Source organism: Perca flavescens, chromosome 6, assembly GCF_004354835.1.
Source record: "Perca flavescens isolate YP-PL-M2 chromosome 6, PFLA_1.0, whole genome shotgun sequence".
Lineage (NCBI taxonomy): Eukaryota > Metazoa > Chordata > Actinopteri > Perciformes > Percidae > Perca > Perca flavescens.
This window is the reverse complement of record NC_041336.1, coordinates 10,571,624-10,599,302: the sequence shown is the minus strand read 5'-3', so window position 1 is coordinate 10,599,302 and position 27,679 is coordinate 10,571,624. Positions and strand designations below refer to the sequence as shown.

Here is a 27,679-nt window from a genome sequence, read left to right as displayed (position 1 = left end):
ATGTTACACAGGTTGCACATATGGTCATATCTTTCCTTTTCTGATTACATTTTCACATGTACATGAAAAAACAAATATACATACATATTGAAATTATGAAAAAGAAATAAGCATAGGCTGCCTCCAAAATTACTGCCTTATTCACTCATTCACCACTACTCCCTATAATTGACACTCAAAAGTGTACTTCATAGAGAGCAGGTAAATTGAGATTTAGTAAACTTTGACAGATTTAGTGTCACACAACTGTTAATTAAATGCATAGATTTCTTACACAGAATTCAGACTCAAATAAAAATATTGGACAGGAAATATTTTAGATATTCAAAAATGGGGATGAAACCTGTTCCTGCTTTCTTATCCTGTTAATTGTCTAGCGATCCCTCATTTAGCTTTCAGCATCCTTTTAAGGGTCCCAGCACCCCCACCATGTTAAGCTGTGAGAAATGTAATATTCCCACATGAACATCAAAGCTACAATGTCATATATATATATATTTATTTATTTTTATACATCCAAATCCCGTTTTCATAATTCTTTAAAGCTGCAATTTCCCCCAGAAAATCGCACATAAAATCAGATATTCCATGCAGCCTATCTTATTGATTGAAGTTGTCTCATTATTATTGATAAACCGAGCTTCATATTTAACCTATAAGCTCCGCCAGTGACCTGCCTTCAAACACTCAGGACATTGGTTCACCACGACATCTTCGTCATGTTACCCAGGAGTTCAGCTGTGGACAACAGTGCCTTTCAGTGGCACAACAGAGGAAAGAGCTCAATGAAGACGTTACAGCTCACACACCATCTCCATGACACGGAGTCACATGTGTAGGACACGCTCAGCAGGAGTGTCCTGCAGTGGGGGCAGCAGGTAAACATTCACGTAAGACAAGTAAGAAGAAGTCCATTTTAGAAAAAGTGGAGAAATAAAACTGGCAGTCAGGGCCATAGAGTCACAAATCCAATTTCCCCCCCATTGCAACCCCCTCCAGTCATATTTTCTGTTAACTGTAAAGATAATGGTCTAACTGCTACTTCAAAGAATGTTCCACACTGCCAGGAATATCATTTTGAAGGAGAAATACTGAATCCCTTCATTTTATACTATTTTAACTGAAGTGTTTGACTAAACACAGTCCCATTTAAAGATATTAACACAAAGGAATAACAGAATCAGTCCTAAAAAGTCTGTAGCATGTGAACTCCTCCTCAGGTTGGTAAAATCCCCTTAACCAATACAGACGACATGATCTCAGCGCCCTGTAGCTGCAGCCCTATAGGAGGCTGGTTTGGAACTGGTTCCAAAAGGCAGATAAACTGGTGTGTGTGGGAAATATTTAAGTGTGAAACCAGATTCAAACTTGATCCATTAGCCTGCATGGCTGCAGGAGTTTATGTCTTGCTTGATTGTTTTCTTTATGATTCGCAAAAATCTAGATGAATGTAGGTAGGTCTTAGTCTCTTTTCTGACCGTTATAGGCCCTATGTGACAATCTAATTTCACGAGACAGATCCCATGTTAATTATTCACATCATAATTTGTAAATTTAAGCCCATTTTGTTACCTTTTTCTGACTTTCTTTTGCCTTTCTTTCTTCTTCCTTCACTCCTTTATTTCTTCCCGTTCCTCCTCCTCCTCACGCTATCCTGGTTACATGTCATTGATTACGAGTACTAAACAGCAGCCTGGTCTCTAACTCTTCTTCACGTGTGTGTGTGTGTGTGTGTGTGTGTGTGTGTGTGTGTGTGTGTGTGTGTGTGTGTGTGTGTGTGTGTGTGTGTGTGTGTGTGTGTGTGTGTGTGTGTGTGTGTGTGCAGATTCGCCAACAATTAATCTGATCCAGTGTGGAAGTCGTTAATATTCTGCTCCATTCGACTCGCAGATGTAAAAAGCATTCACAACTGACACACATAATTACTATGATACATCCCGGAAAGGTTTCCGTGTCTGAGCGTAGTTTCAAATAACCAAGTGTTGCGCTGCTAATTATTGATAAATAAAATTAGTTTGGGAGAACTTCAGGTGGGCGGGGCCGCGCGCAGGTGTCTGCCGCGTGCGTGCGAGCGCGCGCTAGGGAGAGCGACGGGGAAACGGCGCTGACCTGTAATCACCGAGAACAGCAGGGACTTAATGATGTTTTGGTCTGCTGATCAAATTTCACATTTTCGCACAATCATTTTGGGCACCTGCGCAGAAAACAAAGACTAGGCGGAAACTGCTGGCCCGTATGAACAACTGGTTCTGTCTGTGTGTGTGTGTGTGTGTGTGTGTGTGTGTGTGTGTGTGTGTGTGTGTGTGTGTGTGTGTGTGCGCTTTCACTGGATTTTAAGATGTTCTCTTTTATCATGTTAATAATACATGCACGCACAGACACACTTAAAGTTTGTTTTCTAGTTTCCTTATACTTTTTAACACACACACACACACACACACACACACACACACACACACACACACACACACACACACACACACACATAAATGGATATTTATCTCCCTCTACTGGATCATGTCAGTAAAGCCACTTTGCTGCCTTTATGTGCTCCTTGTAAGTTTCGACTTGCTCAATCACAAAGAGAGAAAACAAATAATCAGTACAAAAATTATATTTAGGCCTATGTTACGTAGCAGCAGAATGAATGGCAGACAACACTGCTGAACTGCTAAAGTGTAGGAACTAATGTTTGTGCAAAAGAGTGAACACATAAAATAAAGTATGGATAGCCTGCTGTATGTAGTTAGGCTACTTTTTCTATATTTACATGGCTTTTCTGTTGTTGGTAAATCACATGCTGCAGCGTATGAGTCATCCTCTCAAGGCTGACAGCCCCCACTACTGTACATCATCTATATTTGTAATGTGAAATGCCAAATGTGCATTTTAACATTTGACTTTCATACTTCCACTTCCTGCCATCCCCTAATTTCATCCAGTTTCCAACATCAACTTTTGTGGCATGGTTTGCAGGCATGACAATGAGCAGCAGCAATCTGTTAGTCGAAGACGCTAAAGTAATATTAGGCTATTATCATTAAAATAAATGATATACAAATATAAAAAAATTACATATACCAATTAAACATTAAAAAACAGCAGCAGAAAAAGGCAAAAACCGAAACAATAATAGCCCACCATGCTGAGAGGTGGAAAAGAAAAACTAAATATAAGTGCTCCATGTGATTCTTCCTGCATTTCCAACAGTACCTGAAGGCAGCAATCTTGCCCATGTTGGGTTTATGTCGTGTTCACGATAACGGCGCTTTTTACGTGGCTCAATACGCGTAACATAACGCGTCAGAAGACATGTAGTATATATATATATATATATATATATATATATATATATATATATACGTTCACGTCCCCGACGCCCTGGGGAGCTGCGCCAGTCGCCCCCGATGACCTGGGAAGCTGCGCCAATGCGGGACCTGAAGCATTACTAAGGGGTGCAAACGTTGGTGAATATCGAGAGGTTTGATGCACAAGGTCTGCGATACTCTGCCGTTGCAAATGTAGTGGTTAACAGTTCATCTCCATGCATATACAGACTACCTTTAACAATTCTCTAATATAATCAAACTTCTTAACCCCCCTCTGACCACAGGGGACAGCAGAGAGAAATGAGAGAGTGACTGAGAGGGTGGAGGTACCGGCAGGTGTGGTTGTTGAAAGAGAAGGGGAGGTGGTCAAGTTATTGTAAATGGTGTCGTAGGCGCCGATTGATGTTTCCCTCCGTGGGTGCTCACAGGCGCACGTCGTTTAAAAAAAAAGAAAAGTAGTCAAAAGTTGTTTGCATTTCAAAACCTTAGGAAATGGACAGCGGCCGACACGAACACGCGCCTATTAACTCGATAATAAAGCCGTAAAGTAGGCTTTCAACTCAGGACAGAGGCACTTCTCACAAATACAGATAGGATTGGAGATGAGAAGGTTAACTGACACGTAATAGCGATCAGCTTTCGAGGGAAATTAAGAATCAATGCCACCGACATAACCAATCACACTATGACAGACTCTCCACTTAGCACCAACTGCAAGGTTTAATTGCACGGTATCAGCGCCTATGAATGGTGTTGATTTTGGATTGAAAAAGTGGGAGAAAAGAGTTAGATTTGTCCACTGCGAAGGTTGTAGAAACTTTGTCAGGTGGGTTAAGAAGTTTGTTTATTGTAGCATGCAAAAGCGAAAACCAAAACCTAACGCTAGGAGATAAACATCAGTAAATATTGAGAAGTGTGAGCTGCAAGGTCTGTGCATGCGAAACCTCATCGGGGGCGACTGGCGCAGCTCCCCCGGGCGTCGGGGGCGACTGGCGCAGCTCCCCGGGGCGTCGGGGGCGACTGGCGCAACTCCCCGGGGCGTCGGGGACGACTGGCATCGGAGGCTTGGGCTCGTCATAACTGTTTGCAGTTCTCATTATTATTATTCATGATTATCTCCAGTTTCAGAGAAGGATACTTGCACATCACCTTGACCTCTCGGCCCACGCGATCTCTGCAGATTACATTAATCTTCTGTTCCTGTCAGCCAAAGGAAACGTTTATGTGGGAGTGTTGAGTTGATTTAAAGCCATTCCAAATATATGCCAAAAATACATTACGTATCTAGTTAGAGGCGATAGCTAATGTTCTCACAACATCACTAGCTAGCTAATGTTACGCATTTTACATATTTAACTTGCTTACAGGTGGTGCCGGGTGCGTGTTCCTGTGAGGCTGCCTCACGTACACCCGTGGCATGTGCTGGGCGCCTCTGATTCTGTCGCCTAATATCAAGCCAAAAAAAAAAAAAATAATAAAAAAAAAAAAATAATAATACTCTACATACATGTATATATATATTTTTATTTAAAATAAAATTGTTTAATATTTTTATTTTGTAAATATTGCCCATCCATACAGTGCCTGTTGCTTGTGTTTTGTCCTCTATCTGATGGTCTTCTGAAAAAGAATCACATTTCCATAGTGTGTTAATATAGTCGATATGTAATATGCATATATTGTTGTAATGGTTGGACAACAAGACCCTCAAAGGAGTTGGCAGTTCAGTTTTTCCGGGAAGTAACGTTAAATCTTTTTTAAATACTGTTTTTTGTTAGCATCCCAATTAATATCAGTTATACATTTTTATTTATAAATGTATACTGTTTATTAATCCCTAGCGGGGAAATTACAATTTACACTCTGTTTGTTAGAAATCACTACACACAGGCCTGAAATACACAGACATGCTCAGGACCTATTCATGCACACGTTTTTTTTTTTTATTACAAGGCTGTTGTTTAGTAAATCTATCGCTGACATCGCTGTACTGTTCCTGTTTATATACACTTTTCTTTCTACCGAAAATGATTAGCGCTGGTCAGGGGGTACTTGGCTTAAAGAAACAATTCCAAAGGGAAACATTATTGAAAAAAGTTTGAGAACCACTGCTCTAGGCCAATAGAACAACGCAGATAGGGAAAGTCAACAGAATAGATTAGACTCACTGACTTTGGATACATCTTGCAAACCTAACCCATCTTGCATTCATTTCACCTTTAGAATCAAATTAATAGATGAAATAAAATGATAAATTAAAGCAGTTCAAAGAAACAAACTTGCTGATGCCATTATAACCACTTAAAACTAAGTGAACCTTCTTCTGTATGTACAGACACACAAATGAGTACACATAGAAAATATTCCATGAGACAGACATACATACAGACAACATACAGACAGGCATTTCATTATAACCATTTGAAACTAAGTGAACCTGTGATATCATGTTAAGTGCTTCAATTGAATTGCTTTTTCTTCCCCACTAAGGGTGCATACCGCTCAAAACCAACATGAGCGAGTAATATTCACTCAGCGTTTTGTTGTTAAACTGTGTGTAAAATGAGCGGTGGCGTTAAAGGACAATTCCGGTGCAAAACGAACCGAGGGGTTATTAACTTATGTGACACCGCCGTTGGCTGCACACCAATCTTAGTGGTCGTTTGCAGAAATCCCCTTGGTGTGGCACGGATCCTAGTAGGCACACAGCTGGTCTTTCCATAGGAGAACAAAGATGACTGGACTTTTTTTAATTTTCCACAAATGACTGAAGAGGTGCATTGAATGTTGTGTCCTCTAATAGTTTTTTTTAATTTTTTTGAGGATCCTCAAAATGCCATCCAGCTCCCTCTCCAAAGACTCTGTCCCTGTGCCTGTATAGATTTAACAGCAACTGAATTAATTCTTCTGTCTAGTGTTGGTGGCAAGTGAAACAATTGGATCAATCTGAAAAGTTGTGATAAGTATACTTACTGTGCCCAGCTGATGTGTCGACAGCCTCCTCTTCACTGGATGACCGGTGGTCATCAGTGATAAAGAAAATAAGCTACGTTTTTCACTGTGATTGTCTTTAGGCATTCTACCGCTATACTTTGGTCTTATGGAACACTGTTTTATCACGGCCTTGACATTTTTTTTTGTGGTTTATGCGCCAATTTATTTTTCTTTAGTTTTCTTTAAAGCCAGTTTCATCTGAGATGATCTTCTGTGCTGGAGCAAGAGATTCTCTATCCATGCACTCTTCTTTTCGGAAAAAAAAAAACAACATTATCCATCTTGTTTCATCCATCATGTCTAGTATCATTAAACGACCCATCCCTTTCTTACCATATTTGCTTCTGCTCAATGACACATCCTCTCTAAAGCTAACTATTAACAATAGGCGTCTTCTTCTAGAAGAATGATAGCTTGTCTCTGGAAACCACCACATATATTGCTAGTAAAGAAATGGCTCTCTTCTTACCGGGCTATTGCTCAGCTAGAGCTCTCTACAGCACGTTTACATTATGCCAAAACCTCGAATATTGATTGCTGGTCAGAGCTATTAGAGAAGATAAATGAAATAATGTAGACAAGGTCAGACTTTTTCTACTGTTTACATTCTGATTTGTTTTATACATTTGCTTTATTTATATTTTATTTTTTCGGAATGTGCATCTAATGTATACAGTGTATAATGTTTAAATGTTGTGCATATACCTCACTCAGTTTTTGTTTTATTATTATCTAGAATATTGTATTGACCTCTGTGGATTTTATAATATGAAGGAGGAAATCAGGATGCGCTTGATATTTTCAAGCATGAGATATTTATCCAATATACACAATGCTCAATGTCCCGCTTTGGGTTCTATGATGAAGGAAGGATGGACGGGTGGCAATGGGAAAGGTTTGAGAGGTTGTGTGTGTGTGTGTTTTTTTTTTTTTTTTCTTTTCAACTGTTCAATACCTTGAGCAAATCTTGTTGGGGGTGGGGTGGGGTTTGGAGAGGGATAAGGGGAGAAGAAAAACAAGCATCAGAATTAAGAAACACTTTATTGTGCTTTTGTTGTATTTTCAATGATGATGTAATCAGCCTAAGGTTTCTTTTTTTTTTTTTTTTGTGAAGATGCTTCCTCTCCAATGTATGAATGATTGTAAGAAAATAAATAAATAATTGATCATTAAAAAAAAAAACAGTATCCATCTTGAATAAAAATGTACTACTTGTTGAAGTTTCAACATTCTCAGTCTGAAAGAACATCATAGTGGTGGAGGGACTTTGTACTCACCCAACACTGACTTTGGCTCCACAGGCTATTCATAAATCAAGCTTTCAAACCTGTCATCTGGAGTGGTCCCTCCTGTGTGAACGAACACACACACACACACACACACACACACACACACACACACACACACACACACACACACACACACACACACACACACACACACACACAACACATCAAACTGTAGTCCACATCCCATCGTGAAGAATAACCACATGTCACTTACCTGAAGCAATTTCATAGAAGAGCTTCCTGAGATGAGGTGTGCTTGTTAGTGGGAGTGTCTCACTCACAACAAATGTTTGCACCACTGCACTTTGGTGCTTGCAGGGTGTGGCAGTCTTGCCAACAGGGCAGATGCAGTGCAGCAGCTCAGTCCTGTATTGACGTGGTACCGTAAAATTGACTTCATCCTCCTATATTTTAATGGTAAGGAGGACAAAAAAATATATTAAAATAACAATATTTAAACTGTGTATAAACTGTATGATGTACGTATGCAGACATACATATAGGAGCCATGTATATTATGTTTGTTTATGGTTTATAATTTTCACCTATTACATAACGTAGGACATCATGGGGCCGGGGGTTGGTCTCACAATAATCAGCCTATTTATACACCTGGACAAATGCATGGCGGAGGATAGAGAGGGTGTGAGCTTGGGTTTTTGCATTTTCTGTTGACCGCAAGTTTCTCCACATCTACTTTTTGCAGTATTTTTCAGGCAACTGGATTTTTTTTTTTTTTTTTTTCAAACTTTCAAATGAACAATAAATCCTTAAAAGCCTATCTCGAAGTGGATCTGAATTATTCAAACAGCGCGTCTTAAATATGTTATTAAGAAAGTTTCTAAGAAAAGTCTACGTTGGATTCATGATGTGTTCTTAAACAGCAGAATTGTTCGCACCTGTGTTCTTAGGATTGATAAATCCCACATCTTCATAATTGAAAGCGCGTGCTAGTTGTTCCTAATTAGCATAAGAAAACGCCCCGCAAATTCCCATATAAGGACATGGCGCTTCCCGTGCACCTCCTGGGAAGCGGGAGACTGCTTAGAGATGGTTGTCGGAGTCGCGGTGGAGAAAGTACTGAATCTCAAGTAAAAGTACAAATAATAAGAGACATATTTACCTTAGTAAAAGTAGAAGGTGTCCACTACCACAAACTTCTTTTAAAACAAGTTCCTATCCTCGAGGGCGGGGTTTTGCGACTGAATTGGTGCATGCACCCAACCTTGGCTCTAGATGATCACAAACATTGAAGGGGTCTATACAGAAAATATGATCATTTGTTTTTAAATCTTAGTCTTCTATTGCACCTAAACTCAAGCTCCTCCAACTGCTGCACGTTGCCAGACTGGCTCTGTCACTCTCTATGGGACAGGAAGGTACTAGGTAAATTGCAATACACTAATGAAACCAAAACACTACATATTGATACCTAAACTAGCCTAGATATTCATATCAAACGAGTTTTCGTAGAGACATTTCTGTCAGTAACGCAGCTATGCTGCTAGCGGCTAATAAGCTATGGTGGCTGCCAGAGTGATATCTCTATATATCTATGGCTCTGGTGGCTGCTAGCGGCTAATAAGCTACTGTGGCTATTAGAAATGGTGGTGAAGGCTACGGTTGGTGCAAACGATATTAATATACTTCGTTTAGTTGTTTCATTTTTCTTACCGTCTCCAGTGTCTCGTGTCTTGAACATATATTTCAAACTGCGCGGTGCCGGCGAAACGTCAGCGGCTGTGCTGGAGCGCGGCCGCGGCGCGGAGGTACTGGAGGTGACGTGTAAGCCAATCAGAGGTAGGCATAGGGCGGGTCTTGGCGTGGCCATAGTGGGATTTGTAATTTCCAATGGTAATTTCGCATGCAAGAGTATTTTATTTCCTAGGATGGAGAAGGCATGCCCCGGAAAGTGCTGGTAAAGTTCAAAGAGGGTCATGATATTAAGTCAGTAGGGCCTGTTGCTCTTACTAAATTTTTGCGTGAGGAGGTGGGTGAGATAATCAGAGCTAGAGTGCAGTTTGATGGTGATTTGATGATAGTGTGTAAAGACGAGGGCCACTAACTGAAAGCCTTAAAGCTGAAGAATGTTTGCAAAAAAAGAAGTTCTTGAGGTGAAGAAAAAAATGGCAGCAGGAGTGGTGTGTAGGGGAGTTATCTATGGTATTCCCATAAAAGAGGATTTGGGAAAGCTGAAGGATAGCATTGAGGGAGGACGTGCGACTAGCCTGAAGAGGCTCAAAACATGGAGGTCTGGAGAGAAGGTTGATAGTCTTTAGTATTAGTGGAGTTTCAAGGGGAAGAGCTGCCTAAATATGTCACTGTTGGATATATGAACTTCAATGTAAGAATGTATGTGCCCCCTCCGTTGCGGTGTTTTAAATGCCAGAAATATGGTCACATAGCTGCTTACTGCAAAGGCACTCAAACATGTGGACGCTGTGGGGGAGAGCATGTCTATGGTACATGTGGAACTGGGGTGCAAGAGAAGTGTGTCAACTGTGGGGGAGCCCATAGGGTCGGGTACAGGGAGTGTGAAACCAGATAGAGAGCAGTTGAAATCCAGCATATTAGGGCTGAAGGAAGGTAGGCTTATGCTGAGGCAGCTAAGAGAGTTGAAGCTGAGCCAAATTTAGTGAGACAGACAGCAAGAGCTGGTAAAAGTTCTCAGTTGTTGATGAGGAATTCCTGATTGTTAAGAAGAAAGAATTTCTGTGCTTTATTGCGGAAGTTATCAACTGTACGTCTCAAGCAAGACACAGGTCTGAGAAGACATTGCCATTGTGGTTGAAAGTGCCAATAGGTATCTGGGTATCAAAGACATTACGTGGGAGAGCATTTATGAAGAATTTCAGAATAGAGATACATCTGAGAAACCAACATCCCTATCACAGCCTTTCTCACAGTTGCCTACGTCGATTTTACAAGCTAAGACTTAAAAGGAAGAAAAGAAAGGGAAGGAGGGAAAAGAAAAGAAAAGGAAAAGGAAGGGAAAGGAAAAAAAAAACATTTATTTTCTACAGTGGAATGCTAGAAGCTTGGTGGCAAATGGGCAAGCGCTCAAGAGGTTTATCTCCGAATTAGAGATTAAACCTGAGATTATTTGCATTGTTGAGACATGGCTGAAACCTCATCTAAATTTTGTTTTAATGTGTGTGAAAGAAGTGATAGGAGTGATAGTAGTGGGGGTGGATGTGCTACTTTTATTAAGGTGGGGGTTCCCTACAGAGTTTTAGGTAAGGGTAAAGGCTTAGAGTATTTAGTTACTGAGGTTTGGTGTGACAATGGTAGTTTAAATATTGTACATTTTTATAATCCCTGTAAAATACTTGATATTGATGCACTGGAGTTGGTTGAAGGGCAAGAAGGTGGCAAAGTAATATGGTTAGGAGATTTTAACGCACATAGTTCTCTGTGGGGAGGGGATAAAACGGATAACAATGGTTTGGTTTTAGAAGAACTTATGGATAGGAAAGGGTTGGTTTGTTTAAATGATGGGTCACCTACTCGTATTGGTGTGAGAGTGCAGTCCGTATTGGATCTGACTTTAGTTTCTCAGTCCCTTGCAGGTCAAATAATATTGGAAGTTTATAGTGAGACGATTGGAAGTTACCATTATCCGATTTTGTGTAGGATGGGTCATAGGAGCTGCAATGTGAATCAGAGTTTCTCTGAAAGATGGAATTTGAATAAAGCTGATTGGATAATGTTTACAGTTTTAAGTGAAATGAATATGGGTCAGGTTGAGGTGATAGATGATGTGGATGAATTTGCAGAAAATGTTAGTGTAGCTATGGTGGAAGCTGCAAGAGCTTCTATTGCCGAGTCGAGGCCGGGAAGTACTAGGCGGAAATTGGTACCATGGTGGACAACTGACTGCACTCAAGCAATAAGCAGTAGAAATAAATCGTTTAACGAAAAGTATTTGGAATATAAAAGAGAGCAGGCTAAGGTGAGGAAAGTAATTAGGAAAGTAAAAAAGAATTACTGGATAAAGTATTGTAAATGATGTGTGGAGAGTTGTTAAAAAAATTAGTGGGGTGCGGCAGTCTTGGAGTTATCCAGTCCTTAAGAATGGTGAGACTATGGCAGTGAAGGATGGAGATAAAGCAGCGTTAATGGTCAAAGATATAGCTAATGTTCATAGTAGTTTCAACTTAACTGAAGATGAAAGACATAAAAGAGAGGCAACAAAAAGACAGTACCAATATCTTTTAGAAAATGTAGAGGATCGAGATGATAGCTTGAATGCAAGTTTTTCAGTAGGTGAACTAAAGAAGGCTGTGAGCAAGGCGAAGGTAACAGCTACGGGAAAAGATCGAATAAGTTGTGCAATGTTGAAGCATCTTGGTAACGAAGCTCTTCATACTATGTTGGAGTTATTCTATAAGGTATGGGAACAAGGGAAAATTCCAAAGAGCTGGAAGATGGCTGTTATTATTGCAATTAGAAAGCCAGGGAAAGATCCTACTGTGGCTTCTAGCTATAGACCAATTGCTTTGTCATCCCACCAAGGTAAGATAATGGAGAGAATGATTGTGGAGAGACTGACTTTTTCTGTTGAGTCTCGAAATTTGATACAGTCGTTCCAAAGCGGCTTCAGGAAAGGAAGGTCCATCATGGATCCAGTTATTAAATTGGAGATATATATATATATATATTGATATAAGAAAGGCGTGTAAAGAAGTAGTTGCTGCTATATTTATTTTTTATATGGAAAAAACGTATGATATGCTTTGGAAGGATGGTGTGTTAATTAAAATTCGAAGGCTTGGAATAGACGGGAAAATGTATTGCTGGATTAAGGATTTTTTAAGCAATAGGCAAATCCAGGTGAGGATAAACAGTAGCTTCTCTGATTGTGTTTTTGTGGAAAATGGTGTACCCCAAGGAAGTGTTATTTCACCAATTTTGTTCTCTATTATGATAAATTATATATACACTTGATTATGGTATAGGCAAATCATTGTTTGCAGATGACGGCGCTCTCTGGAAAAGGGGTAAAAATGTTCAATTAATTGTTAAAAATTTGCAAAAAGCTATCGACTGTGTAGAAGAATGGGCTGGGAAATGGGATTCAGGTTCTCTGTTGAGAAAACCAAGGTAGTGTTTTTCTCGTTTAAAAAAATTTAAGAAAGGTTTACATTGCAATTGTATGGTAGAGATTTAGAAAGAGTAAAATGTGTGAGATTTTTGTATGCTCTTTGATTCTAAGCTTACCTGGCATAATCATATTGAAAAGATAGTTAACAAGTGTAAAAAAGTCATTAATATAATTAGGTGCTTGTGCAATAAGGAGTGGGGAGCAGATATGACTTCAATGAAAAGATTATATGTGAGATTAATTAGATCTATTGTTGATTTTGGGTGCGTGGCTTATGGGTCTGCTGCAAAGTTTGAATTAAAGAAGCTTGATGTTATTCAGGGTACAAACATTTCGAATTTGGTCCATCTGTAGTCTATCCACCGCACCCGCCGTGGTTGCTACCGGTTCCAGATGCTGATATAACTTTGCATGAAAAGATCAAAAATTATAAGGGGGATAGTGAAAAAATGTCTATGAGGTATGTGGATAACTATTATGGGTATGTGCAAATCTTTACTGATGGGTCAAAGCAACCAGATACAGGGAAAGTGCAATCGCATATGTGAAACCAGAGTTTGATATTAAGTTTTCTGCAAGAGTGTCGGATAATTTATCAGAGTTGATAGCATTGCAGTGGGTAGAGCAAACTAGTAAACCGCTAAGAGTAGCTATATGCTCAGACTCGTTGTCAGCCTTAGAAAATTTTAAATCAGGTAACTCATGTGAAAGGTCTGATATTGTGTGTGAGATATTGACGTTGCTGCATAGTATTCAAAATGGGGGGACGCATGTAAAGTTTGTTTGGGTTCCGGCTCATGTAGGTATGGTTGGTAATGGTAAGGTACTTTTTTTTCGGCCCATAAAAATGTTAGGCCTAGATCGGCGGCCCATTGTTTTTTTTCAATTGACTCTGGGCTGGCCAAAAAACACTTAGTCAAAAATATCACATAGACTATTTTTTTCCATACACCCCCTACTTTCACATTGAAATGGACTAGTCTATAACGGTGCGCGGCGCGAAAGATAAACACACAGTGACAGGAGAACTCAAACAGAGACGAAGCAAGACGAGTCTAAACGCAAAAATTAAACGAAGTTACCAGAGCGACTCAAATAAAAGAAAAAAGATGCCGATAAATATTTGGCAACGCTGGCAAGAATGACAAACTTTCTTTACGACTACTGTTGGGGATACAGACATGATGAACAACAGTCCAAAGCGATGAACATGCCGCTACAGCAGCTAGCTGTGAAGTGGCACTAGGTGAGGATAACGTTAACCAAGACAATGAAGAGGACAACATATCTTTAAACAGCACCCTCTTTGGGATTTCTGCCTGCATGCAGTTTCGGGTGTGCATCTGCCAGGCTAGAACAGTGATAGAGATCATAGAGAAGAAACGCAAAGGAGGTGCTGAGAAGCTGCGTGAGAAAAAGAAACGCTGCCAAATGTGTCAAATGGACAGACATGTTTTAGCCAGTAGCAGGACCTTCGTCAGCTCCCGTGGCCGATGACAGCGGTGCTGGTGTCGGCTACAGTGACATGCACAGTGAGGAGGAGACTCAGGAGGAGAGGGACAGAGATGATGGAGTGAGGCTACAACCTGCGGTAAACACAGCTCCCCTTAAAACACTTAACCCCTTGATAAAACTGAGCCAAAAAAAGTGGTGGACAAACTGTTGAAGATAACACTACAACAATAAAAGAAATAGGCATGCTATGCTGTATCATTGCATTAGTTGGGCTAAGTGCACGGGTATCTGAGTCTTGACTGATCATTTTCTCACCGTTTTATTATTAATAGGCTATATTAGTCTACCTTTCATTCAACAAAGTAGCCTACATCTTAATAATAAGCAAAACACCACCTTAAGGTTCATCAAACCTTAAGCTTGTGCTTGTGCATTTGTGTCCTTAAAGTAGCCTAGATAAACGTTGCACATCATGCAAACTTTCTTAATGAGAATTGTAGCTTTTCTATCTGCATTGACAGACAAAAACTTATGATAGTCCTCTTCAAATTAAAGCACAGGGCCTCTTCAGTCATGAAATGATTATATATATATATATATATATATATATATATATATATATATATATATAAGCTTGTTTTATGATTCATGAGGAGTATACCGTTTTATCTCACTGATTCTTGCTTACTCATTACATGGCGTTAGTATTTTTAAGGAGTAGGAGTTGCTATACACATTCAGGGGAGAGCAAGGACGGGTGGTATTTGTGGTGTGGTCTGGGCCAAAATGCCAGGGCCAATTTTTGGTCCCAGTCCGTCCCTTCTACTACCTATAACTCGGATCCTGCATGTGAATTCTAAAAAAAAATTCTAAAGGCGTGATGATTATGCAACAATATGTAGCCTACATGTTGTGCTGCTGTTTCATTATTGTTGTTAATAACATTGTTATGTGCTGCTGCTGCTGTTTTTATTATTTTTATTTGATTCACAGTTTAGTGTATTGCACAGTGGTTTGTGTCTCAGTAATGATCAGTGGTGGAATGTAACTAAGTAGGCTACATGTACTCTAGTACTGTACTTGAGTCCAACTGTTGAAGTACTTTACTAGAGTCTTTTCGTGCCACTTTCTACTTCTACTCCGCTACATTTCAGAGATAATACTTTTTACTCCACTACATTCATCTGTTACAGCTTTAGTTACTAGTTACTTTAGTTACTAGTTACTTTACAGATTAAGATTACTGCACACAGAACATATGATGTTTGATTGTAAAGTAAACTATCAGACAATATAACGGCTACAAGTCAGCTGAGATGATGAGACCATTAAACACTAGTTGATTGACAATACATTTGTTTGGTTTGTTTAAAAAATGAGGATTTTTCGACATTCAGTACTTTCACTTTTAATATTTCAACTACATTTTCCTGATGATACATACTTTTACTTAAGTAACATTTTCAATGCAGGACAGTATGGTATTAGTACTTTTACTTAAGTAAAAAGATCTGAATACTTCTTCCACCACTGGTAATGATGTTGTAATTTTGCCTGAGTAAAGCTGGGTATTCTGCACTGCTGCAGATGCTGTAGCCTACCTGTTGGTTTATAAAGATAAAAGTGATTACCATCTTGCTGTTGAACTGTGAATCCAGGGAATTCTGCTGCTTTGCTGTTACATTTCCATTGTAATTGTTTTGGTACTGTGGTGGCAGAGGATAATATCTGGTATTCTTTCCACTTACATCTCTGTTGATGTTAGTTTTATGATGTAGTTTTCTTATTTTACCTATATGGTGTGGTGGTAATTGGTGCGTGTCTAAATACATTTTTCCAGTAAAGTGCAATGATTAAGAGCAGCCTAGGGGCCCCTGACCACCTTAATCCGCCCCTGGCCATAGTGATGATCATGCACAATTTATCTGGAGGGTGGCGGTAGTGCGCTAAATTAGTCCGCATCCGCCGTTAAACAAGCAACTGAAGAAGAAGAAGAAGGATTATGGGTATAGCATGTGGGGTGGGTTGAGTTTCATAAGGTTACCAAAGGCAACTGTGACAATGGAGGTAGCTTCAGCCCCGGTTCGTGATTCAGACGCTGGCGGTAACGCCGCGGCCTCCTCGCTCTGATGCAGCGGATCACCAGCCTTGCTGCATGCCGGGAGCTCGGCGGCCTCGCCTCGTGCTTACCCGGGGTCTGCTCCTGGAAGAGGGACCCGTCCTGCAGCAGGCAGCCGACCGTGCACCGGCAGTGGGTGTGGGCGTGTGTTCTACCCGCGCGTCCTTTCACCGGGGTGCCCGGAGCACAAAGCCGGAGGCTGTGCAGGCGGAGGTTCGAGTTCGCCGGTCAGAAACACAGACTGTTTAGCTCAAAGCCTGGAGCCGACGGGCCGCCGGGGAGCTCCAGCGGTCAGCCCGCTGTCTCCGTAGTCGGCATCCCGGACCCGATCACATGGATCCGGTGCAAATGTATCATGTATCTCATCGATCTGTACTTTGAGTTAGACATAAACTCTGCGGAGTTTGAAAGAGGAGTAAAGCAGGTAACACTGACACAAGTATCCGCTGGTCTTCTACCAACCTCTACTGCATCAGTAATTAACAGCTGGGTAACTTTTCTCCATATGTGGTTGAAAGAAGGCCTCGCATCTCCAGAACTGTACTGCTTGTTTTCAGTGTATGCGACAAATGGTTTGAAAGCTTCCCGTGATTCCTCGTTTAAATTAAACCTAAAAGCGTAGGTTTTTACATGGTCGCTAGTCAAACCTAATACGAGATGCATAAAAAAACTAGAGGGAATGAATTATACAATGTAGATAAAAAGTTTGATTTTTTTTAATGAATGACCGAAAACACCTTCAAAGTCTTAATGTATCTCAACTGCAACTCTCAAATGCCACTTTAGCATATTAAACTCAGTCCATATCAAACAAAGCTGAAGCTTTCGATTAGAGCTGCAAAGATGAATCGATTGATTGATTAGTTGTTGTCAACTACGAATTAATTGCTAGCTATTTTGATAATAGATTTATCGGGTCATTCTTTATGAAAAAAAGTTTAAAAAAAAATCTCTTAAGAAAAAGAGTCTGGTTTAAACGCAAGGCATCACAGTTAAAGGTATAGTGATGTTAATCCAATAGGCTACACTTTTTGTCAAAATCAGTGAATATCCCCTCACGGTCACGTAGCTCTCTGTTTTCTGTGTGCATTAAAAAAAATCCTGTGTTAACACACAGCCCTGCGGCCTGTACTACGAATCAAGATCAACTTGCCCTGGATTGATTTCAGTTTCCTGGCTTCACCTAACCTACCAACCGCTGTCCCGCATAACCTGTGTCACGATGGTGGTTAACCACTAGTTCAGTCAACCCAGGGTTTCCCAATCCAGCGACGCACACGTTCACATAAAAGAGGCGGTGTTTGCACAGTCGAGTCCGGATCGGGCCAAATTTTTCTGTTCGAGCCTGGCCCTCCGCTGGAAATCTATATCTTTCATAACAATACCCATCAGGGATTGTCAGTCTCTAAATGTTTTAACTTTCATGAGCGCACATCTCTCTGTCCGCGCACCGAGCTCCACCGGATCTTCTAAGAACAGTGACGCCATTATCAATCGAGTATTGATTGGTCAGCAGGCGGTGCTTTTACACCGGTTGATCTCTAATCTCCAACATAACCTGCTCCTGAGTTTGTATTTGTTTAGCAGTTGAGTTCAAATATCAGGTCTTTGCACAGAATCACGTACTGCACCTTTAACAGGACGTCATGCAGGTGAATAAATCACCTTTTTGTTCCCCATCTATCCAAGGCTTTGGTCCATGTCTCCAACCTGATGTCCAGTGGCAGATACCACAAGCTAGTGGGGATTGTGTCCAATGAGGTAACAAATCATGGAAATACAGTTCATGCACACAAAAACTGGAGATATATTCAAATGAAAAGTAAATGTTTTACCCCAGGCCCACATGCATTTGTAATTACTATTTCTTGTTTTTTTTTTTTGAAAATGTGGTCATTTAAAAAAATAATCCATGTACAGTACACTGCACAGCAGAGTATGGTATAATGTAATAAATCCTCAAAAAATGTCTGTTCACATTCATCGCAAAGGGTTTAACAATGTAAAAGTACTCAATTTGTGGGGATAAGGATTAATTATCCATGTCAGTTTTATAGTTTTGATGATCTCTTTTTCCATCATTTCAGATGATAGATTATGTTCAGACGAGGTGCAGGTCTCTCACCGATGCTCAGAGACGGCAGCTCGCTGTCGCAATGGACGATATTATATTTATTTCCCCAGAAGACGTGTCTGTGGTCTTTGATCAATATGGTGAGCTTTGTGCGATCTGTCTTCATACATTACACGTACGGGTTGAGAACACTGACTGACAAAAGTGATTTCAGGACACTTGAGTTGTAATATGTATTCCATCAGGGTCCCTTTCTGGTCAGCTGACAACTCCAACAAACCATTTGTACCGCTTGACTGCCAAGTTGGAGCGTACTTCTTGAAATGGATGCTATTAGTCATAAAACCGTCCATGCTCCCCTATCAAGGAAGACGTCATGGACTCATCATAACCATGACCTGCGCTAGTAGTAGGAGGATCACCTGTAGAGGACTGTAGTTATAACTGCCAGCTCTCAGGTGTGATTGTGAAGAATGCTGCTTTATAGACTTGATGGGCCTTTTTTTTTTTTAAGAAGCTTTCATCACGATCTCTACGGCTAACTTGTTTGCTGGATGTTCTCCGTCTTTTTCCTTGCAGGTAGAAAGTTCTGCTTCATTGTCATGAGGTGTTGGCTCCTGTCGACATGTGAAGGCCCTGATGACCCAGAGGGCACAAAGATCTTCAAAGTGGCCTCTAGTGAAGATGGTGGCCCACAGAAGAAAATAGTGACAGCAGTCTATGAGTAAGCACTCAGCTTGTCGTCTGCACAGACATATCATGCGTCCAGAAGTATGACTTACAATCAAATCTTCCATCATTCAGATTTTACATTTCCAAATTTATTACATGCAGTGTGTGCGGACTTTTTGCTTCAAACTAATTTTTTTTATCATTAATTTGCTCAGATGTTATGTGCCAAAATCGGTGTTTGCTTCAAATATTTACTTAGAGACTAATTATATGTTGGCAAAAGCTCAAAGTTACCTGCAGGCTTTCCAACATATGGCACGTCTGTTTTTTTTGTTGGGTGGATAACCGAGCCACAAAGCTGATGGTGGCGAGTCAAATATATGTGGAAAGGATATTTTTTGAGTGAGCGTGTTGTGTGGGTGGATGAGAGTTGATCTAATATTTATCTCACTTGGGAAAACAGTGAAAAGTGACATTTTATTTCACTGGAGGACTGCTACCATTGCACCAAGAAATATTAATAGAAGCACTGATTGGAATACAATATTTTATTATATTTTTAATATAATAATATTGGATAAAAACTAAGCAAGAGACAATCCTATGATCCTATTTGTATTCACTGTAATACTTCTGTAAGTTCACAGTGAGGCATAGTGGCACACTTTCTAAATATTCAGACACACAGGCAGTCTGTGAAGTTCAACTGGGGCAAAGGAGGTCCAAATAAGAAAATCCTGAACAAGCACACAAATAATCAGACCAGCTGTTTCCCTCCTTTATATTTTACATTTTCATTCACACCAACTGGATGAATGAAATTCTGAGTATCCAGCAAAATGCTTCACATACAGCAGGCGAGCAAACACAAGTCTCGTCATAACATCTTGTCTTTCTCCATGCTTGATCACTGTCTGTATAATATATCTAAGACCTTTGACTGCTTGTCAAGAAATGTTATAACATTACTGCATCACTAGTTCTTCTGATTTTGGTCTAAATTATACTGATATGATTCACAGCTGTAACAGAAAGGGGAAATAATTTCACTCCCAGTGCATGCAACAGTCAAAGCCTCTTTTCATTTCCCACCAGTAATCCGGTTAGCTGCTGCACCACATGGTGTGGCTATTCTACCTAATGCCCACCTATCTAGTTGGCCAGATTCTCTTTTCCTATTGTTTCAGGTCTTGAAATCCCCTCTGAGAAAGCCTGTTACACTTGAAATGTTATCCCAAAGGTTAGCAAACAGACAGTTTTGCAGGATAGGGGCTATTTTCAGAATCCTCACCTCATTGTTTTCAAGGCGAGACAATTAGCAGAACTTTGTTTGAGTTGATTGTTAGGGCATTTTCAGACCTGCAGTTCATTTGCTTTGTTCCAATCAATTCAGGGACTAATTTGATGGAATTGTTGCATTTGCCCCTTGCAGCCCAAAAGTTGTAAACAAATGCCAAGCTCGAGAAAACTGTTCTCGTGGGTCAGAAATATAACCGAGAAGATTTGCCTCAAAACGCTTCCTTTTTCTTTTTTTCTCTTCTTCATTATGGAGCGTGTATTGCTAATTGTTTTCATTGCGTTTATGTCAATACCAGTATTAATTAGATGAACAAAATATCCATCTCCAGCAAGCATCTAGACTGCGGCTAGAAAAACAATGTTCTGATGCATCTTATTAGAGGACGTGCCGCCTCAAAGGTTTGCTGTCGAAGATGGGCTCGGATGTGTGCATATAGCCACACGCTCACACAACAATTGTTCTTCAGACGGCACATCAGGTTAAGATTAGATTATCTTTAAAAGCCTAGTTGTTTTGGATGGAAGGGTCGATTGCGTTCTGACTGTAAACAAACCGCTTCAGAGTTCGAGTGGAGGTGAGCCGAGACCACCATTTCAAGGCGATCTAGGCCCACTTGCTTTGCCCCGCATCAGAGTGTGATTGCTGTGTTCACATATTCCATATTCAGACAAACTGAGCCGTCGGTCCTAGTTGGACGGTGATCAACCGTCGGCCTAGTTTGTGCGGTGTGTCCCGCACCGTCGCCAAGTGTCGGCCTTTGTCTGTCTTTTTTTCAGAAGCCTCTAAATTAGTAAAATGTAAGAACTTTATGTTTAATTCACACGCTCTTGTCAAATCGAAGGAAAGCACATTGCTATCGCCAGATGAGTTACAATTTAGTTTGGCTAATTTTCTGTAACCAGTGTATGATGAAGGCATGTTGGGTAGGTGAAATTAGCAAGTTTACGTTAGCGAACGAGCCAGCAGTGGGCCGCTCGGTCCCTCCGCTCCCACTGTAGAGAGACTTATTTCCAGAGAGAACAGATGACAGACTGGGAGAGGGACAGTCCAGTTAGCCATCTCCCAGTGTCTGCCAACATGGCATCATGACTTTGCGTAAATATACCCGCCACTTTCATAAAGCCAAATGGCGTGTTATTGTACGCATTTTCAGCTATCCACGTGTATGCCTACGCTGTATACAGCTGATGTAAACATACCCACCACGTGGCCTCGCCACGTTGCGTGTTATCGCGAGAATGTGACGTACTATCACGAGAACAACGTCACGCCTGTAAAAAAAAAATAAAAACTAAAAAAAAGGGTTGGGTTTAGGAAAAGAACACAGGGAAAGGCATTAGTAACAAAACAGTGACAAAAACACGGAAAATAATGACAAACGCGCTTAGGAATACAATAAATGGTTGGGTTTAGGAAAGAAACATTGGGTAAGGCTTATTTAAAAAAAAAAAAAAAAAAAAAAAAAAAAAATGGCTGAAAAATCGCCGCACACGGGACGCAAACCCGGCTCTCGCGGGTGAAAGTCCTGTGTTTTTAAATCTGTGTTTTACCCATCCGCCACCCCAACCTGCCTCCTCACTCAATCCCCCGTTCCTTTCTACTACTCGCTATGGCGGAAATTGACTCGCAATGTAGGTCAATGGCGGCCGATTTGCGTTGATATACACGCAAAAATGCGATTATGCGTCTTGATAACACGCAAAAACGGAATACAAATTGGCGTGACATAGATACGCCAATTCATGAGATCAGTCTGTGTCTGCTGTCTTCCCGGCGGAAAGTGAAGCAGAGGGACCGTAGGCTCTGTTCGGTTCTGCCGCTGATCGAGCAAACACTGTATTGTTGTGGGTATCATAGCAACGTTATCCGGTTTCCCTTGTTGAATGACGAATAGGTTACCGCCGCCTGCTGGTATGGAGAGTTATTTCCTCTCATGCAGGCGCAGAAGGTTCGTGGTACTTGGCCGTCGGCTGTAGTGTCTGCGGTGTGTTCCAATGCTAATTGTTGGCCCAGACGAGGGCAATGAGGGCCGACGAGAGGCAACGACGGCTGACTGTGGCATCTCCTCTCACTAGTCCCTAGCTGTCGGCTTGGTGTGTGTGGGCCTTTAAACGGTCCAGGTTTCGCAAACAACTGGTCCACATGAGCTAGGTGTGAATACACCCTTAATCAATATACCTTTTCCTTCATCACTTTGAATACACTTGTACTACTAAGACACATTTAGAACTCCCTTCTGAAGGATTTACATCAGTGTGGGGACCTGTTCATATTTTGGGAGTAAAGTATCGTTGATCTGGTTGAACATGTCGGCCCCTTTCCTTCCAGATTCCAACGAGAGTTGACGACTGGAGCTTCTCCTGACTGGAGAGTCACGACTGTTTGGCACTGGCACTGGAAACTGGCCGAGTGATTTGACTCCATTTGATGCCATTTGTCAGTCATCAGGACACAACAGGGAAGTAGTGATCGGCTGAATTTACTTGTCCATAAAAGACAACTTTAAGCTGGACATCTGCGAGCAGCAGATTGAAGAACTGTATTAGGATCACATGAAAGGGGACGCAGAGCCGTAATACTGAAGCCATACCGACAACGGAAGACCTCAGAACTTGATAAATGAACACACCTCACTAGTTGAAGTGTGTCCTCTGACCCACAGATGCTTCAGAAGCCCCCCTCCAGGGATTTTACACCACTAATAAATATCTTGTGAGCAGACTGTTCCCCGAGGTCATACTCCTAGACCTACTCTACAACTCCTCTGAATCACCTGTGTCAGGTGTTTTTAGCCTAGATAAAGTATATGAATAGAGTGATGAGGTCACTGGAGGAAGACTTTTAAAGTGTCTTGTTAAAAATAGCTGTTGAGTGTGTTATAAAATAAACGCCTAAGAAAAAAAACCTCACTCCTGGTCCATGAGCTTCTTCCAGAGCTTTTAAATCACATCTCACAGCCATCCTCCGCAAATGGGGTTTGCTTAGTTGTCATGGTGAGGGCCATACGATGACAACTAAGGCATCTCCATGACAACTTAGAAAAGTCTATTCACTGAGGATGACCATGGTTGTGTCCGAAATTCCATCACTATTTCCGGTGAAATATTACAGTATGCTAAAAACTGGAAAGTACGCCGGCATAAATATCGCACAATGAATTAGTGAAGACAACGTTCACAACAGACACGATGTTTAACTATACGTATTGAGTATGTAATGCACAGTATGTGATTTCGGACACAGCACATGAGACGCAGCTGAAGGTTCCAGAAAAAGTGGATTAGTAGAAACTGAGTTTGTTAAAACAATAAGTTGTATCAATAAATTGCTTGTTCATAAGCACCAAACTGTATCCTTGACCCTTTAATTTACACAGAAAAACATTACAAAAGTAGTAGTAGTAAATAAATGATAAATGAAGGTGCCTCGTCATTCAAAAATACTACCTGGTTTCTACTGATACAAAGCTTAATGCTAATCAGTGAAGCATCCCTTTAACAATTTCTGTACAGTCCCTAACTTTTACAACAGCGTCTGACGTCAACATCAACAGGCTAATGTTAACGACTGACTCGCATTAGCAAATATATTTGTGTAAATGTATTCAGTACTTGTCCTAACAAGCAACAGGCATCAAGATAATCCATTTTCCATAGCAAGCAGGAGGGGGCGGATGTTCTGGTACATGGTTGTCGGCAATACAGTTGACTCTTTAAGCAAGATCGAGGAGATCACAACACAAATCTTGTACCAAGTGAAAATAGCTGTATATTGCATCGCTGCAAGCAAGAGTGACAAATTCTAGTAGAAAATTCCCCACCCGTTGAACTAACTCAAACGCAGCCTGTGCCTACGGTCATTGCCAGGAGCTTGTCACTTGTCAAAAACATCACGTCTGACAGGCTTGTGAATGCTGCGTGTCATCCCATTCTGTTTAAGATTGCTGCAATATTATTAATGTTGACAACATATCTAACAAACAGAGAGGATTCTGTCATTAGCCGCCGCCAAATTAATGCATAATGAAATACGCTGAGGATTATTCTAATTTTCCTGCATAGTAATAAGTGGTCCGTGGAAGTTTGCGTGGGTTTTTTTTTTGGTTCCAGTGGAGCATCTCGCAGAGTCCTAATGAGATTAAATGAGTGTGGTTAGTTTAGCACATGTCAATATGCTCATGGACATGGTGAGAGCACATTAAACAATTTGCTACGCCTGTGCATCACTCAGTTTAATGGAAATTAACAAGAAAACAAAAACAAGTGATGAATGTACAAAAAGCTAATGGTTTTTTTATTAGTTATTTTGCGGTTTTGTAATCTTCAGACGTGTGCATCAGTCGAGGCTGCGTGCCAACCCGTTTCATTAATCTGGTTAGCGAAAGAGATTTTAAACAATCCCTCGTACCTCTTTGAAATTGTGTGTCTGTATGTCTGAACGTGTCTTAGCTCCAAGACGCCATAATTTAATTGTGCTATCTCTGTCAGATTTTCCATTTCAAGGTTGATTAATAGAATTACAAGATCAGTATGCTTGGAAATCAAATCTAATACTTTGACTGACCAATTAAAAAGGTACGGAGAACGTACCTCTCAGTATTTACTCAGGTCTTTTACCAGCATAGAAACAGTCACACCAGCTGTTATTGTTAAATCCAAAGCAATCCAATATTTAACACTGTTTCACAGCAGCTTAGGTGTACCAACAAAAGATGACATTTTTCTTGTAACAAAAGAAAAATGAAATGTTGACATGACAAATAAGCGGTTTCTGTGCATTGAAAACATCTTTTGTTAGCGGACACGTTTATCTCTGAATTTGTGGTGTTATTAATATTTTGTGTGGTGACTAATGAAGACAGGACAGCAACACACATGCCTTAATGCATATTGTTTGTTGTGCAGGGAGATAAAATAAAAACAAAATTAAAAAATGCACTTTAAGGGCAAAGTATTTCTGATTAGCATTTGTATTTTAGCTGTAGTCTATTTACTAATTTATTTGTTTACTTTTAATGCTATTTAGTGTCATGCGCTCTTGTGCGTTTGTAGTTTTGACATTTATTTTGGCAGGAAACTAGTATTAATGTCCAGGCCAGAACAAAGACCACTTAAGGCAAAACAAGTTAAGACTGACGCTAATCCGTGATTTTAAAACCAAGAAGAATCAATCACAGTAAATAATAATGATAAACACATTTTGCTTTGTTCCACCAATGTGTGTTTTTGTCATTTTCATGCATGCTGATGTGCCCCCAGCTGGGGAAGAAAATATAAACCTAGGTGTTATTAAAAGAGGGTTGGTTTGTATTTAAGATGAAAACCCACCCATACACCTGACAGGTGGAAGTTTATTTATTAGAGTAACATGCTCAATGATGCATTATTGGCTACTTAAACCACTGCATTTCATACATACTTTAAAAATGTTGTTTGTTGCCGTTTCCAATGATGGAGATACAGCTTGAAGGGGCAGCTAGATTCTCCAGCATGTGTGAGAGCAAATTGATGCTCACGAAGAATTAAGTCTATATATTGAAAAAGTGTGTATCAGGTACAGTATGTCTCTTCACATAACCCTATTTTGTGTGGGTGCTCTGCCAGGAGCTGTTAACTGGCTTCCAGCAAATTCATGAAATAACAGGAAGGGCATCACTCCAAAAAACCTTAATCCAAAAAATAGGTCAAATGGATGCTCCAATAAAAGCTTATGTGATGCAACACATTAGTCTGTTTGCCATTAAAAAAGGAGTATGTGTTCCCTTTCTACATTTACCATTTCAACAGATTTATGAACACGATCACGAGTAACAGTGTAAAGTAAAGTCAGTTTAATAGAAAGATAGCAATAGAATCTACCAGCTCAAATAAAAAGATTTTTACACAATTTAACATATAGTTTCTTGGGAGTTTGCAAGAATGGATCACTTCCAAGAAAGCTGAAACTGAATACTAAATGTGTTCATTCACATCCCCAGTGGCTGACACATATGTTAATATAAATAATGTAATGTAATAAAAGTATTTACTTGCAAAGGCCCAAAATCCAATCTTCGTGTCAAAAATGTACTCCCATCAAACTACATCAAACATTTTTGAGCTACATGTGACCACGAAGTTTTTAGACAGAAATATTGATTTAGTTGAGGAAACACTGTGCCTGCGAAAACATCTTGAGTATTACATTGCTTTTATTTCCTTAAGTACGTTACGGAAAACCTCGACACAAACCTCCCCGGCCGGATTCTTCATGGACGCCAGCTTCCAGGCCTCGTCGAATGTCTCCTGACAAACATTAACACCCACATTCCTGAAGATCTCTGCAATCTGTGAAAAGGAGGATGAGTGTCGGTATCAAAAAACAATTCACTAAAACATGGTCAAGTTATAACTGTGAAATTTAGGGATTTTTGTCTTTGATCATATCCCTGTACTTAGTAAATCTTATTTTCTTGTATTACTGCTGAGCTTGTGCGTGGTGCATACCTCCTTCTTGGTACGAGGACAGAAGAAGTGTTCCTCATGAACACCCCGAAGGGCATGGACTGATGGATGCAGGAGATCTGCAGCCGTGGATGTATCACCGTAGTTGTTATGGTCACTGACTCTCTTAATGCGTGGAGCTGGAAGGTCCGAGCGCACAGACGGGATCCCATAGGCACGGCTGCCTATATAAAGAGGAACCACATGATGAGTAAGGCTTTTTAATAAGATGGGAGCTAATTAAATATAAATGTTATATGAGCGCTTATAAAACTATTGGATATCAGGAAAAATGTCCTCTAACAGGCCTGTAATGAAAAAACAATGAGGTGCTGCTAAAGAAATTAGAAAATTGGCAAACGGATGAATCATGAAACATAGCATTAGTTTCAAACATCATACTCGTAGTATATTTAGCATTGGCAGCACATCTGTTCACATACAGCATTTTATGTCTTCCACTATGTGATTTCAAACATGTCATGCTTCAATCAGTCAATACATTTTTACTTGTCAAATAAAAATCATAGGAGGTACAATTCCAGTGAAATGTTATCCCATCAGCTCCTTAAACTTGTGCATGATTCATCCCGGAGGCGCGGGAAGTCATTTTCAGCAGGGGGTGCGGGGTGCTGTCGGGGGGGAAGACAACGACTCTACTTCTGCCTCCCCCCCTCCATCAAGTACGCTACATATGGTGCAAACTAAATGGACACTAAATTCCTTTGCAGCGGCCCGGGTTTTAATCCGACCTGCGGCCCTTTGCTGCGTGTCATTCCCTCTCTCTCTCCCCCTTTCCTGTCTATCCACTGTCACTATCGAATACAAAATAATTAAAAAAAAAAGATGAATGGACTAGTC

General features: G+C 40.4%; 2 protein-coding genes across 5 annotated transcripts in view; one reads left to right on the top strand and one right to left on the bottom strand.

Annotated features, from left to right (window-relative positions):
• Nucleotides 1–4,904: 4,904 nt before the first annotated feature.
• The window catches only part of efhb (EF-hand domain family, member B), a 29,621-nt gene continuing 6,846 nt past the window's right edge, over nucleotides 4,905–27,679 (bottom strand). For 2 of the 3 annotated variants that reach the window (XM_028579431.1, XM_028579432.1), the window contains exons 12-16: nucleotides 26,822–27,003; nucleotides 26,567–26,662; nucleotides 7,827–8,016; nucleotides 7,601–7,672; nucleotides 4,905–4,949 (exon numbers count right to left, since the gene is read on the bottom strand). In XM_028579431.1, the coding sequence (XP_028435232.1) occupies nucleotides 7,626–7,672; nucleotides 7,827–8,016; nucleotides 26,567–26,662; nucleotides 26,822–27,003 (515 nt within the window). In that variant the 3' untranslated portion in view covers nucleotides 4,905–4,949; nucleotides 7,601–7,625. Of the gene's footprint in view, nucleotides 4,950–7,600; nucleotides 7,673–7,826; nucleotides 8,017–26,508; nucleotides 26,663–26,821; nucleotides 27,004–27,679 lie in introns of those variants that run through there. The other variant, XM_028579433.1, reaches the window with a different exon arrangement.
• si:dkey-82o10.4 (m-AAA protease-interacting protein 1, mitochondrial) lies at nucleotides 16,073–23,511 on the top strand. 2 transcript variants are annotated; one of them, XR_003692693.1, is made up of 5 exons: nucleotides 16,073–16,714; nucleotides 17,980–18,051; nucleotides 18,378–18,504; nucleotides 18,610–18,822; nucleotides 18,944–19,029. XR_003692693.1 is itself a non-coding variant. In XM_028579434.1 (5 exons), exons 1-5 carry the CDS (start codon nucleotides 16,301–16,303, stop codon nucleotides 22,747–22,749), a joined length of 843 nt encoding a protein of 280 aa, XP_028435235.1. In that variant the 5' UTR covers nucleotides 16,084–16,300; the 3' UTR covers nucleotides 22,750–23,511. The 2 variants fall into 2 exon arrangements, 1 of the variants encoding a protein (XP_028435235.1); XM_028579434.1 differs by lacking the exon at nucleotides 18,610–18,822 and adding an exon at nucleotides 22,665–23,511 and having other exon boundaries at nucleotides 16,084–16,714; nucleotides 18,944–19,088.

Excerpts from the sequence above, each read along its gene's own strand:
- si:dkey-82o10.4 (XM_028579434.1), top strand. The coding sequence starts at position 16,301 with ATGCAGCGGATCACCAGCCTTGCTGCATGCCGGGAGCTCGGCGGCCTC. Across the intron at positions 16,715-17,979 it reads TTGAAAGAGGAGTAAAGCAG|GCTTTGGTCCATGTCTCCAA; the intron begins GTAACACTGACA and ends CATCTATCCAAG. Across the intron at positions 18,505-18,943 it reads TGTGGTCTTTGATCAATATG|GTAGAAAGTTCTGCTTCATT; the intron begins GTGAGCTTTGTG and ends TTTTCCTTGCAG.